The 16,414-nt window shown below is 37.1% G+C and overlaps 1 protein-coding gene across 2 annotated transcripts in view; it reads right to left on the reverse strand.

Annotated features, from left to right (window-relative positions):
- Window positions 1-16,414, reverse strand: part of Ccdc171 (coiled-coil domain containing 171) — a 339,088-nt gene that overhangs the window by 186,250 nt on the left and 136,424 nt on the right. For both annotated transcript variants that reach the window (XM_057784865.1, XM_057784864.1), the window contains exons 17-20: window positions 16,221-16,337; window positions 5,222-5,448; window positions 4,774-4,956; window positions 1,792-1,977 (exon numbers count right to left, since the gene is read on the reverse strand). In XM_057784865.1, the coding sequence (XP_057640848.1) occupies window positions 1,792-1,977; window positions 4,774-4,956; window positions 5,222-5,448; window positions 16,221-16,337 (713 nt within the window). The remainder of the gene's footprint in view (window positions 1-1,791; window positions 1,978-4,773; window positions 4,957-5,221; window positions 5,449-16,220; window positions 16,338-16,414) is intronic.

A 16,414-nucleotide genomic window follows, 5' to 3' on the forward strand; every position in this document is an offset into this window, starting at 1 on the left:
AGACACTTCTCAAATTATATACATATATGAAAGAAATCTAAATGATATCACCAAATAATGGTGGAGACAAAACCCTAAATAGAAATCTTTCACCAACAAGTAAAATCTCTAGTGTCAGGAATGGGTTATATCTAGTTGAGCCATTGGCCAAAGGGGCTGTATGGAAAGCCCAAACCTCTCAAGTTATTTCCAAGGCTATGGGTTATTCTCCACAAACTGATGATAAACCCTATTGCTAAAGACAACATCGTTTATCTCATTAAACAGAGAAGATGAGTTGGTGCCTACCTAGAGCCTCCAACCCTACTGACTAGTGTTCATGGTACTGGAAGGTGCTCGGAATGCTACCAGAGGAGAAAGGTACCAGCAACCCAGCTACCAACCCTAAAATCTACAAGAGTGACCTGCCTGCACCATATGCTGGTGCAATAGTGACACAAGAATTATAGTAGTAACCAACTACTCTTTGCTTAGGTTTAAGGTCTATTCTACGAGATAAAACCCATGCCTGACAATGCATGGAATCTCACTTTTAATCTCACAATTAACCGCACCTAAGAGCAGTCTCATGCCCAGCAGTAGATGGCCAACACAAAATGAACTCAATAGAATTTTATAGATGTTTTGTCTCATACAGCTTTGTTTGGGCATTTTATCTTACTGATCTTTTGCTTGTATATAACAATTTCTAAATTTTTGTTTATACAGGGTGTGTGTGTGTGTGTGTGTGTGTGTGTGTGTGTGTGTGTGTGTGTGTGTGTTAAGGCAGGGCAATCACACAAGCACAAGCAAGCACATACAAATTCACAGTGAGTATGCAAAATTGGCCAAGACGACCTGTCAGCAGACCAAAACCATGGCAACTAATGACATATGCTCCTAGCTAATCACAACACACCAGCAGTGACCTCCAGTTTCAAAAGGACCAACCAGAATTGTTCCTATGGCAGCTTAATTTCCCTAACCCCCCTAACCCCGTACCCTTCCATTCCCCACGCCCCCACCTCCCCACCCCCACCCCCGCTTTTTACAATAAAGAGCACCTGTGTCTATGCCTCTGCATCTGCTCATCCCTTGCCCCCCAGAAAACAGGGATAGCACAACAAGCAGCAGCAACAAGCCCACAAAAACTCTGTGTGTGTGAATTTCTTATGCTTTTTTTCTTTTTTATTCTAGTTTAGCTTTTGTTTGCCTTTGTTTTCTAAAGAGAGAGAGAAAGAAAGGGTATGTAGTTGGTAGGTAGGTGGTAGATGGTGAGACAGAGAGAGAGAGAGAGAGAGAGAGAGAGAGAGAGAGAGAGAGAGAGAGAGAGAGAAAGAAAGGGTATGTAGTTGGTAGGTAGGTGGGTAGATGGTAAGAGAGAGAGAAAGAAAGAGTATGTAGTTGTTAGGTAGGTGAGTAGACGGTGAGGGAGAGAAAGAAAGGGCATGTAGTTGGTAGGTAGGTGGATAGATGGTGAGGATTTGGGAGGAGTTGGAGGAAGGGAAACGATAAGAATATATTATATGAAAACTATTTCAATAAAAAACACATTTTAAAAAATTATTACTGGAAAAATACTTATGTTGTTTTCAACCAGTCATAAAGCCCACTTTACATCTTCCATACATGTACATGAAGGCTCAAGGTGAGGACAGAATGACACCTCACACCATCCTTACAAACCATTTATGGAAAAAGATTTTACACCTTTGGATCTATTCCCTATATCAGGAACTATGCATGACATGACAAGCAGACCAGGATCCATACAAACAACAAATAACTCATTATACAAGAGATTAGTTATACCTTAACAGCTTCTCCAAGAGTCTGGTTTTTGTCAGCTTCCTCGCTGGAGTGCAACTCAAGTCTATAATTCAACTCCTGTAGTTGCTGGGCCTGTTCATTCAACAGCATTTGAGCCTGCTGTTCCCGAAGTAATGCATTATTTAGTTCTTCACATGCACTTTCAAACTTCTCATGGGTGATCAATTTCTTTAAGAAGAAGAGGAAAAATCAGTTGCAAGCCAATTGTATTGCTGTACTATTTCTTCTTCAGAGCAGTATTTGGTGACATAAAGAACATAGCATGGGGCTGGAGACTCGGCTCTGTGCTTAAGAGCACCAACTGCTCTTCCAGAACAGAATTCAGTTTCAAGCACCCACAAGGGGATGGGCTCACAACTAGCATCCAGGGGACACCATGCCCTCTTCTGGCCTTCACAGGTACCTGGACACATGTCATACACTCACAGATACTATACATTAATAGAAATTTGAAAAACAATGTAATGGCAAACATTTCTAAGAACTTATTATAAAACAAAACATAAAATTTGTTTTGCTCAGAAAAAATCAAAATAAACTATCACTTTTGTTTTTAAAGTATAATAATCATACTTTAAAAGTTATCTTTTGTCAAACAAAATCCTAGAAAACACTTGAAATTCCAAATAAAGTTTGGTTTGCTTTGGTTTATTTGGGCCAGGGTTTCTCTATGTAGCCCTAGCTGTCCTGGAACTTGCTCTGCAGCACCAGGTTGGCCTCAAAGTCACAGAGATCTGTGACTGCCTCTACTTCCTGAGTGTTGGGATTCAAGGCATGTACCACCACACCCAATTTCCAAATTAAAAAAAAAAAAAAAAAAAAAAAAAGCTTTTTGTAAAGATTATGACTATGAAAAAATATTCAAATGACCATAAGTATTGGAATGATTATCTAAGTCTATGTTCATTATGCTACTGTATGGATCTCTCTGACCCCATGTCTTCTCTAGCAGTTCCTACCCACACTCACACTCTCAGGCTACCGTGTCTTGTTTTCCCAGAACAACTGTAATTATCAAAATTTGCCTTACTCTCTTGCCTACATACATCTTGCGTGGAAATAGCTGTACCGAGTTGAGAACTCACTTAGCTTTCTCACTCAACACAGAAAAGAATGAACGATATTCATATGTGAACACCTGCTAATGAAACGCTACACCGTCATATAAAAGATGACTTACAATGCGGTGACTACTTGGAGGGCAGGGCACAGCCCTGAAAGACTAACGAGAGCTCTCCACAAGCCCAGCCTCCCATAAAGGCTCATGGGGTCTAGGTCAGATCACTTGAATATCCCTTCTTCGAGGCACTTGAGTGAGTAAAACACAGTTAGAAGACACCTGACACTGTCATCTTCAAGTGCACAAGGAAAAATGTTTCACAAAAGGTGCATTCCATGAAGTACATGTGGAACTAGGGAGATGCATGGCTCCCTTCACGGTTCTACCTGCACATGTAGTCATCTAAATGTCAGCTTGCCCCCGTCAGCGTGGATTGGAAGGGGATTCATGTAATTCATCACAAACATAATGCAGCTGATTTGAATCCTTAAAAAAAAAAAAAATCTAGGAATGGCAGAATGAAAATCTTACTGTGTATATCTAGAAAACATAAAACTATTGCTATCTTATGAAGCTCTTCAATCTCCCAATTTTCTAAGAAATAAGACAAAAATATTTTCTCCAAGGCCCAGAAATGATGCAACTCACAGAAAGAGAAAGCTTTGCTTGAATTAAATTTGAAGATAAATTTATAGCATGACCACATAATACTAAAATATCACTAAATAATCTAATATTAGCATTCAAATTATAATAGTGTATAAAGCATAAGAATGAAAATTATTCAAAATATAAGCGAGGAGATTTTTGTCCACTACACAAACAGCAGGCTTCCCGATAGAAAGCATTCTAAAGGGAAGTTCTCTAAGGAAAAGCATCCTACCCTATGGCCACATTTCATCACACACCTTTTAGGGCTGCTAGCTTTGTTAGCCACATGCCTGTAGCAGGCGAACAAACACAAGTCTTAACTAAAATAAAAATATATGCTTTAAAATGGCATTCTGGGAAAAACAAGACAGGTCTGCAGGGCAAAGTAGCTGTTGTCATGCAAGCCTGAATAACAACTTGAGGCTGATTCCCAGAACAGATAGATAGATAGATAGATAGATAGATAGATAGATAGATAGATAGATAGATAGATTACAGATAGATAGATTACAGATAGATAGATAGATAGATAGATGATAGATAGATAGATAGATAGATAGATAGATAGATAGATAGATAGATTACAGATAGATAGATAGATAGATAGATAGATAGATAGATAGATAGATTACAGATAGATAGATTACAGATAGATAGATTACAGATAGATAGATAGATAGATAGATAGATAGATAGATAGATAGATAGATAGATAGATAGATAGCAGTTTCCATGCCCAGCAGTAGATGGAGGCTCTTTGTTTATAACCTTACAGGTCCTTTGGATATTTATATTATAGTTTAGTTTCTGGTTTTGTGTTTTTAAGGGATTCCTGTGAGTGAAAACATGTGTCTCTTGTGTCTATACGTATTTCTTGTACTTTTTCTTTGGCTCATTTTTTTCCCTACATGCTTGTTTGTTTTGTCCTATTCTGGTTTGTTTTGATTGTTATTTTTTAGATGGTTTGTTTCCTAATGAAAGAGCGAAAGAAGGGTCAAGAATTGGGTGGGAGGAGAAACAGGGAAGATCTGAGAAGAGTTGGTGTAAGGGAAACTATTCAAAGATATTGTATGAAAAAAATCTATTCTCTATAAAAAAATAAAACTAGAAAATAAATAACAGAAACTTTTAAAACAAAGCAATCCTATTGAAGGGACTTTGAATTACTTCTATTAACCAAACAAACACTGTTAAGGAAATCATATAGAAAGAGGTATCACATAGCCATGGTTTACTATGCCAGATCTACTTACAGAGTGCTTAAATTCATTTAATTGCATCTGCAGATTCTGTGATTTGTCAAGCTCCTTTTTCATTTCACTCAGAGTCCGTTTGTATTCTGTAACCTCTAGGCGCAGTGAGCGGCGCTCAACTTCAGCTGCATGCAGCCTTTGCGTAAATCCAAATATTTGCTTTTGTAATGATGCAGTACTTTTCTGTCGTTAAATAAGAGTACATTTACAAACATCAGCTACAGATCTACTAGTAAATCAATACCAATGAGCATTTTGCTAAGTTGAACTCAAACATTAATAATGCAAAAAATAATACTAGCTATCTCTAAACCAAGTAAGCTTATTAAAGAAGCTTTATTTTATTAAAATATTTATTACTCACATAAATTGATTTAAACTATAAATAGGCTAATACACTTTCTAGCCCACAAATCCTAAAGTCACTACTGAATGAAATAGCACATACCATAATAGGCATATGGCTGCGCAAACCATACTTCAGGGCCAGCGTGTTCACTTTGTGAAGTCCACGGGCCAGCCTCTGAACCAGGGAATCTTTCTCTACATATGTTATGCTCCGGCTGCTATGCAGAGGTATACTTTCCATTGCCAAACTAATTTTATCCATTAGTTTTGCAAAAGAACTCTTGGCTGCACCTATGAGTAAATGTCCACAGATTCTGGAATTTGGATCTTCAAAGGAAAAAAAAAAGCACAATATATGAGTTGCCTCATGTTAATTATACATTGTTAGTGATCACAATAGAATTTTTCAGGTATGTAGTTCTCATGCCTTTATAGCCACGTCCCCATCGACCTTTACTATGAAAAGCTGAGCACAAGCTTGGCTCACTACAGAGAACCTCCTGAACTTCGAATCTGACCTTCGCATGGAACAGCATCGCTCTAGAAATTCACCTTCCCTTTCCTTTTCTAAAACTTCCCATAATTTGATTTCTATTCATAATTATGACTGCTTATGACCTTAGCCCCATAATTCTTATATTCTCAGACAAAAAAAATCACACAATTTTCTTTATTCAGGAGAGGTAAAAGCCTACAACTATAATTACGTATTTCCTGGTGGCATTTCAGTGCCGAACCTGTGTCTAATGGACTTGAGGGTCCTTATGTTTGCTACACATCTTGCTTACTACCAGCTCCTTAGGTCTGTAATTAATAACTGTGCCTAATGGTGATAAACAAAACTGTCACTATTCTCCCTACTAACTGATATTCCAGATACAGTTAATAGGCGTATTTATACCTTCATAAAAGTTATGTAATTTCATTTTCCTATTCAAAGCAGGTCCTGATCTGCCATTCCTTGTCTTATCCGTGTGAGATGACCAGCACCGGAGTCTTCAAACCCAAATCTAGTGGTGTACATACTACATTCCGACTCTCTACTACTGGAGTTAATCTAAATTTTGCCTTTCTGTCATAAGGGCAATATTACCAAATCAAATTGTATTGTGTTAATTGTGAGATTATGTACAGGTCAAAACTAAAGAGCAACACTGACCAAGGGCAATCAATGATTTCCAATGGCATTAAGAACTGCCTCACCAATACTCTGCATTCTACCTTACAGACACTCTGTATTCTAAAATTTGAACTGTATTCTATTTCTTCTATTCCTCAATATATAAATGGAAGGATCAATTTTATATGCCACATAGCAGTCAAGGTTTGGAAATCACACTGCATCCGAGTTACACTTAAAATCGCCAATTTGATAAAAGTATAATATTCTATATAAATTTATTAGTTGTTAGTGTGCAACTTTTGAGAATATAATATGATATATTTTCATTCTATATGACACTCAATATAAACATACTCTCAAAGAATGTCATGGACAAAGTCATACAAAATTTAATTAAAATGCATAATTGTTAATAATGAGACATTTAGTAAGTAATGAATGACAAAAAAATTACTAGCACACTTAGATGACATTCAACACATAATTTAAAACAGTTAAGTAAATAACTAAAATTATAGTAAATAATTCACTGCTCAATGAAAGAATAGTAAAATTTAATTTTCTTCTAATAGCCAGCATATCATTTTGATATCAAATATATGTATTCTCTGTGTCTCTAGTTGTACTGTATTTTTTCATTTGTCTTCTTTCATTTCCAGCTGCCCTATCTTCACTATCCCAGGCTAGCATATGTGGATATTTTTATATATTTATTGGATTAATCACATTCCATTTTACTTCCATAGCAGATGCAACAATACTGAACTCAACAATGCATTCAAAAATAGCAAGAGAAAGTAATATTAACTTTCATGCACAAATATAAAATCTGATTTTAAATTTTTAAGTAACACAAAAGTAATAACATTTCCAATAAAAAGAGCTTTAAAATAAAATTCAACTACAATTAAATTATAATACATAGTGCTTTCTTGTTTTCTTTTTGTTGTTATTATTTACTATATCCCTGAAATATGTTTGGTAGACACCAACCACTAAGAAAGAGAAAATTAAATGGCAATACTATTCCACTAGGCATTCTTCTGAATTTTTAAAAAGTTAGGAAAAGACACATTCCAAGTCCCTGAGTGCTAACCATCATGAGCTACAGTCAGAGCAATAAATAATTTATGTTTTAAGAGGCACTTTTATAATAGAGCTCACATTTTACCATATGGAACACAATTTTATAATGAAAGAGGAAGAGATACTGTAGGGTCAGAATTACATATTTATCTGCATGACAGAGACCAAGAGCCACTAAAAATCCTCATGTTTACATGTCTCCACTATTTTAAAATTTATACCTGTTAAAAACAATTTTTTCTTTACGTTAATAGAATTTGCTAGCCATTTTCCCAACTTAAACAATGTGACCTTTATAAAGAAGCAGATCACAAGCTGCACAGTTCCTTTTCCCCATAGAACAGGCATGCTTTCACATCAACAAATAAATCTTCAAAACGGATTCCTAAGCAGCCCACTGGCCCAGCAGTTCTAGTCCTGAAGGTTGGAGGGCTCCCGGAGGGACAAGGACTTACTGCGGGAGTCCTGTCCTTCAGCTGCAGCAAGCACGGCAGCTTGATCTTTATCTGTCATAACAAAATACACACAACAGTGACATGTATCTGATGCTGCGTGTAATAAACCTAGAAGTCTTTAGAAAGCATTACAGAGTCTATTGCTACTAAAAATGCAACTGGAGTCTATGACGTGTTTTTCTAATTAAAATGGAGCGTTTCAACTCAGAAAGCATGAGAAGCCCCCTTTAAGCAAAGAGTAATAGTGAATTAACAATAAAGTGCATAAAAGTATCAGTGGGGAATAATGTTGGTAATGCTAGTAGCGTTACTAATTTAACATTGTCTTTTAACTAAGGCCTCACAGTGCAGCCCAGGCTGAGCTAGAACTCACTGTGTAGGCCAGGCTTGCCCTGGATTCATCCTCCCACTTGTGCTTCAAAGCTGCTGGCATGTACAACCAGGCCTGGCTAAGGTCTTGACTTTCTAATATACAGCAAAAACTTCTTATTAACAGAAAAACAATTTCTCACTGGTTTGACCTTCCAAATATGAAACTTCGGTCTTGACATGAACATAATTAGGCTTCTGAGTTGGCCCTTTGTAGATAGGACTTCTGCAAAGTTTACTGCAGCATGCAATAGGAGGCAAGTTGCATAGCAACTTACTAGCAAGGCTGAGCTTGAGTCAGCTACCTTCAAGACAGCTAAGATTTCATTACTGAGAAGGTAAGTAATAAAACGCACCGACATTCTACCTGTGTCCAGTTGCCCTTGGATATACTCAGAAATAAACTTAGAAATCAAATAAAATGCATTTGTTTCTACATTTAAATTTTTAGTTTAGCCCAGTCATACCAAAACGTTGAGCTACCTACATTCTATTCCCGTAATGATTGATATCTCAGCCCTTCAATGAAAGCAGCGTACTCCCCTGTTTGAGGTAAATGATCTCTTGCAGGCACGCCATTTGGATATCTAGAAGAGGTAATTTATCTCAAGTGGGCAAACACTACCGCAAAAGCAAAAAGGTTGCCACCTGTCCAGTTCTTATAGAGGCAAAATGGAAACCGGGGTCTCTGCCCAGTGCCTATGAATACACCATCAAAGTTTATAAAAGCAGTGGCCAAACACTGTAAGTACTTTCTAAAATGTGACTTCAAACTATCATTATTAAACTTCCAGTTCTGTGAAGAAAAAAAAAAGCAATGTTAGTTCCATTAAGATATCAATATGTGCCAGACAGTGGTGGCACACGCCTTCAATCTCAGCACTCAGGAGGCAGAGGCAGGTGGATCTCTGTGAGTTCAAGGCCAGCCTGGTCTACAAGAGCTAGTTCCACGACAGCCAGGGCTGTTACAGAAAAACCCTGTCTCAAAAAACAATACACACACACACACATACACACACACACACACACACATATATATATATACATATATGTATCTGTATATACACATATATGTATATATCAGTATACAAGAAAGAGATAAAACAATGGACATTTACATATTCAGAAGATATGTTCAAACAAGTTACTTTTTTCTCTAATGAACATATTAGCCAATGTCTTAGTTAGGGTTACTATTGAGATGAAACACCAGGATCAAAAGCAACTTGGGAAAGAAAGGGTTAATTTTGTTCACGGTTCCATATAACAGTTCATCATCAAAAACAGTGAGGACAAGAATTCACACAGAGCAGGAACCTGGAAGCAGGAGCTGATGCAGAAGTCATGGAGAGATGCTGGTTACTGGCTTGCTCACATAATTTGCTTAGCCTGCTTTTTTTTTTTTTTGGTTTTTCGAGACAGGGTTTCTCTGTAGTTTTGGTGCCCGTCCTGGAACTAGCTCTGGTAGACCAGGCTGGCCTCGAACTCCCAGAGATCCGCCTGCCTCTGCCTCCCGAGTGCTGGGATTAAAGGCGTGCACCACCACCGCCCGGCCTTAGCCTGCTTTCTTATAGAACCCAGAACCACCAGCCCAGGGATGGAACACCCCCACAATGGGTCGGACTTTCCCAAATCAATCACTAATTTAAGACAATGCCCTACCTATAGACTTGCCCAAAGCCTGATCTTACAGAGCCATTTTCTTAGCTGGGTCTCTCTCCTCTCAGACAACTTTAGTTTGTATCAAGCTGCTATGAAAGTATCCAGCACAGTCAGAATGTGCACATGAGAATGTTAAGGCTGAACAGCACAGTCAGAATGTGCACATGAGAATGTTAAGGCTGAACAGCACAGTCAGAATGTGCACATGAGAATGTTAAGGCTGAACAGCACAGTCAGAATGTGCACATGAGAATGTTAAGGCTGAAAGGGGGCAGAGTCACATAAATAGCACACGACAGCACACACTCAGATGCCAAATTCTTAGCCAATGTTCAGTCAAGAGCACAATCTCTCTCCTAGAAGATAGATTACATATAATTCATAATTCATTCTAAAAGCCTAACTTTTAAAAATAATCACTAATTGAATTTTCTTTAACCTAAGAATAAACGTGATCAATGCAGTTACTTAATATGCTAAAAAGTACTGCTTGATGCTGGCATACATGAGCACAGATTTCCTGAGGTGGACAGAAAGCAGTCACAGTGATGGTGCCAGTATACAGTCCTGATGTTTAAAGTAGCTCCACTTTCAGCAAGATATTAAAAGGGGAGGCACAGCAGGGGAAGTGGCTCAGTGGCAGAGTGCCTACCTCACACGCACAAGACCCTGGGTTTGATCCTAGCACTGAAAAGAAAAAGGAAGAGAAAGAAGAGAGAGGAGGTATGGAGAGTCTAAACAACACATTAGAAAGTATATAAGCATTAAAATAAATATTCCTGAGTGGTTTCAGTAGTCTTCTTTCTGTCTTTCAATTTTCCTACTCTGCACACTTCAAATTACGGAGTAATATGTGTGACCTACAGCAAATGGCGTCTTTGACCAATGATGTCAGGGGACTTCCTTGTTGCAGCATATACAAGGGCTTTGTTTCTTGTGGCCTAATAAATTTCATTTGTGTGTCTATCCACTCATTGGCTGGGATAGTTCAATTTGCATTCACATTTTGTTTATTATCATTAGTGCTATGTGCATTTATGCTCATATTTTTAGACACATGGCTTCATTTCTCTTAAATCTATAAATAGTAGTGGAATTACTAGCTTATAATACAGTTCAATCCTAACATTTTAAGAAACCACAAAACTCCGTTCCAAAGCAGCTCATCACTGTTATTCCTTCCAGCAGTATATGAATGCTTTCATATTTTGCCTTTCTCTATTCCCTTCCTAAGCAAACACAACCTGCAGAGTGGGCAGGCACCAATGTGAAGATGATAATAAGGACGGCAGAGTAGAAATACAGTCTAAATTTTTATAGCTCTCTAAACTTCCTATTACTTAGAAGAGAGAAAATAATCAGTTTTACTACTGTGCTTTAAGTGGGTCTTCCATAAATTACAAAGAAAGAAGATCTGTGGCAGCCCCAAATAAAGTATGATTTTATTAGAAAAAGAAATTTTCCTCTTCATCTTTACATAGTAATCAAAATAAAACCAGTTCTCCTTTCCACATATATATGGCATGTGTATATGGTTGCATGTTTATATGCATGCATGTGTGTCCACACATGTAGGAGTCATCTGACTTGGTAGTCTAGCTAGCACACTTGCTCCAGGGATGCCCTGTCTTTGCCTCTCAAGTACTGGTGTTACAGCAGGCCATCATGTCCACTCGGCCTTTACATGCGTGTTGGGGATCCAAACTCCAGACCTCATGCTTGCATGGCAAGTGCTTTACCCACTGAGCCACCTCCCTGGCCCCAGCGCTATATTTTAAAGTGTTGAAACTGGGGCTGGAGAGATGGCTCAGCAGTTAGGAATACTTGTTGCTCTTGCAGAGGACCTGGGTTCTGTTCCCAGCACCCACTGTGGCTCACAACCATCTGTAACTCTAATACCAAGGGCCAAGAAGCCCTCTAACTTCTCAGGCACCAGCACACATAGAGTATCCTACATACATGTAGACAAAACATTCATAAACATAAAGTAAAATAAATAAAACTTTAAAAATAAGAGTTAAAACTGCATGTAACCTGAAAACTTCCTTGAAATTTTAAACCAATAAATTTTACTATAAGTTTTTATAAATTTCTCTATTATTTATTAATGTACTAATGATAAATAAAATATTTTCTGAAGCAAAGAAAAATAAAGACTATAACAAGTACTTCATAAATTTACTCAGTCTGCTAAAGTACTTATAAGAAAGGTAATATAACAATCCTTATTTTACACATACAGAAACTGACACAATTTCCTTTTTTCTGTTGTGTCTTTTTCTTACTGGGGATTGAACCTAAGCCTCCATGTATGTTAGGAGCCTCTGAGTTCAAACACAGAATTTTTTAACGTTTTATTTACAAAGCATCACTAAGTAGACCAGGATGGCCTTGAACTCACTCTGTAGTCAAGGCTAGTTTTGAATTTGTGATCATCCTACTTTAACTTCCTCAGAAACTGAGAAGGCAGGCATGCAGCACCAAAGCACACAGCACATAACTGTAAATAATTTATCCAATACCACATGTCTGGTATCAGAAGTCTTCTTTGCATCTAAAATGCTACCTCCCTTACGGTAAAGTCCAATTTTAGACTACAAAACTAATAATCTGTACCTTAAGTGTACAAAGATATGTGGGCATATTTTTATTAATTTTTACACTATTTTCATGGTAAAGGTGGTGGTAAGAGAAAACTATAATTTAATCCCACTTATAGGGGTAAATATTAAATAAGATGTCCCTATCTCAGTAAATTCTTTGTGTAAAGTTTATGTATTTTCTTTTTAACTAGGCATACGGGTATTTCTGCATGTGTTGGTGCCTACCAAGACCAGCAAGGGCATTGGATCCCCTGAAACTGGAGTTCTGAGCTGCCCAACATGGATGCTGACAACTAAATGCTCTTCTAGAGGTCCCAGGTTTGATTCCCAGAGCCCATATGGGGATCACAACTGTCTATAACTTCAGATTTAGGGGATCTGATGCTCTCTTATGACTTTCACAGGCACTTCACACACATGAAGCACAAACATATATGTGGGATGCCCTGCGTATGTGTTGCTTTTATTGATTAATGAATAAAGCTGTTTTGGCCAATGGCTTAGCAGACTAAAGTCAGGCGGAAAATTCAGAGAGAGAGAAAGAGAGAGAGAGAGAAGGCAGTCAGAGAGACTCCATGTAGCTGCCAAAGGAGAAAGACACCAGAACCAGTAGGCCACAGCCTCGCAATGGTACACAGATTAATAGAAATGGGTTAATTTAAGATCTAAGAGCTAGCTAGGAATACACCTAAGCTATTGGCCACCACAGGGTTGTAATTAATATAGTTTCTGTGTGATTATTCTGGTCTAGGCAGCCGGGAAACCAACGCTCTGGCTCATTTTACACATACATACAGGCAAAACACCAATACATATAAAATAAATTAAAATGCAAAAACTTAAATATATGCATTTCATTATAAGCCTTATAAGTTGTCAAAACTTTAATTACATTTATTACCCTTGTTATTCCATGAAAACCATTTACCTTTAACTCTCTGAAAATGTTTCCTTTTTTCTAGTATATCTTCTGTATCTATTTGAATACACTTAAGAATAAAAATGATTTAAAAATATGTTAATCTTTATTATGTTTGGAGAGACTCTTCTATTATCCTGCATTAGTTTTCCTGCCACTGTAATGAAAACACCTAACAAATAACTAAAGTAAAGAAAAGGTTTGATTATCTCAGTTTCAGAAGTGTTATTGCATCATACCAAGAAGGTCCTAGTAGAGTAAAGCCGTTTGTGCCATGCAAGCCAGGAAGCAAAATGCACCAAACATCCAATTATATTCTTTACTAATCTGTAATACGCAACTTTAAATTTTATATGGAAACACAGAAGATCAAGAATAGCCAAAACACTCCTACACAGAAAAGGCAATACTAGAGGCAATACAATACCTAATCCAAACTACACTACAGAGATGCAGTAACAAAACAGCATGGTGCTGACCTGGAATAGAAGACCTGCATACAAACCCACATAGATGTAAACCCACAGAGGCCGAGCCACCTGAGTTTTCTACAAGTTTTTCACTCTTTCAACAAATGGAACTGAGGGAAGTGAATTCCACATGTGGAAGAATAAAACTAAGATTCATATCTTTCACCTTGCACATAATAAATGGATCAAAAACATTAATGTAAGACTTGAAGCTTAGAAAGTAGTAGAGAGAAATCCTGGCAAAATACGTCCATATCTAAACAAAAGGAAGGGTTTTCTAAAAAGTATTCCAGTAGCAAAAGAAATCATTTTAAGAACTGATCAACTGGGTTACTAACAAATAAAAAGCTACTGCTCAGCAAAGAAAATAATCACCAGAATAGACAGCTCACAGACCTGAAAACAGTCTTTGTCAACCATAAACAGACAGTATGTTAATATCTAGAATGTATAAGGAACTGTAAAACTAACCACCAAAAAAGTATCTAGTTAATAAATGCATTGACAATCTGAATAGACAGTCCTCAAACAGAGAAACACAAACGGCCAGTAATGACTAGAAAATATAGTCATTGTCTTTAGCCATCAAGGGAATGTGAATTAAAACCAGTCTGAGAGTCCATGTCAGCCAGAGCACAGGGACTATCTCTAAGAAAGCAGATGACAACAAATCCTGGAGGGACGCAGGGGAAACCCTCTGCGTTGCTGGGATTATAAACTGATGCAGTCACTAGGGAATTCAGTGTGGAGACTCTCAAACAACTAAAAACAGGACGACTGGGTGATGGAGCCACACCAGAGAGACACTTACACATCCATTTCACTGCTACACTACTCACTATACATGCAAAGTTAAACAAGCTTACACAGTCAACAGATGACTAGAAAAAGAAAATGAGGAACATACACAAAATGAAATTATTTTTAATTGCAAAGAAAAATGAAATCATAATAGAAGAAGGGGGACCAGCAAAATACGGTATGGGAAGAGTTATGAAAGACAGTGAAAGAGAGGAATAATAACAAAGCATAATTCCACATATGCATGAAATCACCATAGTGAAACTCACTGAATAACTTCTTAAAAATTAACTTTAAAATATCTATTTATTACACTAAATCCAAACATTATCATTATGTCTTTTTAAAAAAACTAGTTGATGCTTTGAATCTACAAAACCAAAATTCTTAATTTTGTTTGAAACAGTCTGAAGAAATCATACTATTTTATATTTATCTAAAATTATAAATGTGTGTATAATATTTATTATGTCTTAATTTAATCTTTTTAAATAATTAAAATTTAAATTTTATTTCTACTTCAAACCCAGCACGTTAATGTTCACTAAAGCATTAAATATGCTCACGGATTACCAACATCAGTGGCCACACTTAAAAATAATCTGAGAATCGTTAAGTTTCCTGAGAGAGGAGCCTATGTTTAAATACCTGAAATTTTAATGAAATGATTCTCATTTACATTGACCTATCTTTAAAATTTAAATCATATCTCACATTATCATGTTCCTGTGCTTACACTTCCCTAAGCAGGGAAGTCTTAATAGGTCAGGACACACTGTTACTGCTAATGCATCATAATGACTAGACTGATCTAGGGTTCAGCTTACCCAGAACATGGCAACATCTCTTACAGCTTAGAAAAAACAGTCATCATTACACCCTCCTGACACACACATGCACATAAACATACACAGGAAATCAAACATATACAGGAAATCAAACATACACAGGAAATCAAACAAATTTTAAAAATGCATATATCACCAAATTAGACGTGGCATTTTCCATGGGCTCAGCTATTATTGCTCAAGCTTCTGAAACTTATGGCCAGAAAACCAAAACCAAGTAACAAAAGAGGAAACTTTGGGCTGGTGAGATGGTTCAGGGGTTAAGAGTACTGGCAGCTCTTTCCAAGGACCCTGGATCGACTCCCAGCACTCACATGGTAGCTCACAACTGTCCATGACTTCAGTTCCAGAGTATCCAACACCCTGTTCTGGACCCTGCTGGCACCAGAAACACACAAGGTGCACAGATATATACATGGAGGCAAAACATCCGCACACATTTTAAAAGTTAAAATAAAAAATAAAGAAAAGAAAAAACTAATGGTGTGCTTTTCATAGGAAAAACAGATCACAAAGGGGAAGAATGGGGTAGACACATTCACCCCAAAATGCTATTCAATTTCCTTTACAAATAAAGACAAAGTTTGTCATCAAATTTCCCTTTATTTACTGTATCATTAGACACAGATTTAACAATCTCTCTGTGGCTAAATAAAAAACAGATGTATTTTCCTCCAAGACAATTTATTAAAATTTGTACCATAAGGGATTTCTAGGCATTTGTTTTAAGTATACTTTGCATGGACATAAAAAATGATCATACCTGTTTTATTAATGACTTCCTGCAGCTCAGTCATAGAACTGACAATGGCAACAAGAAGGTCAGAACTGGTGAACCAAGTAAGGGCTTGTAAACAACGTAACTGCTCCCTTTGATGCTCTGCAGAAACGGAAGAAACCATTATGAAATGCTACAAGTTATTAAAATCCACATTTAAATTTCATAGCAGTGTTCAG

Source organism: Chionomys nivalis, chromosome 11 (genome assembly GCF_950005125.1).
Source record: "Chionomys nivalis chromosome 11, mChiNiv1.1, whole genome shotgun sequence".
In the NCBI taxonomy this organism is placed as follows: domain Eukaryota; kingdom Metazoa; phylum Chordata; class Mammalia; order Rodentia; family Cricetidae; genus Chionomys; species Chionomys nivalis.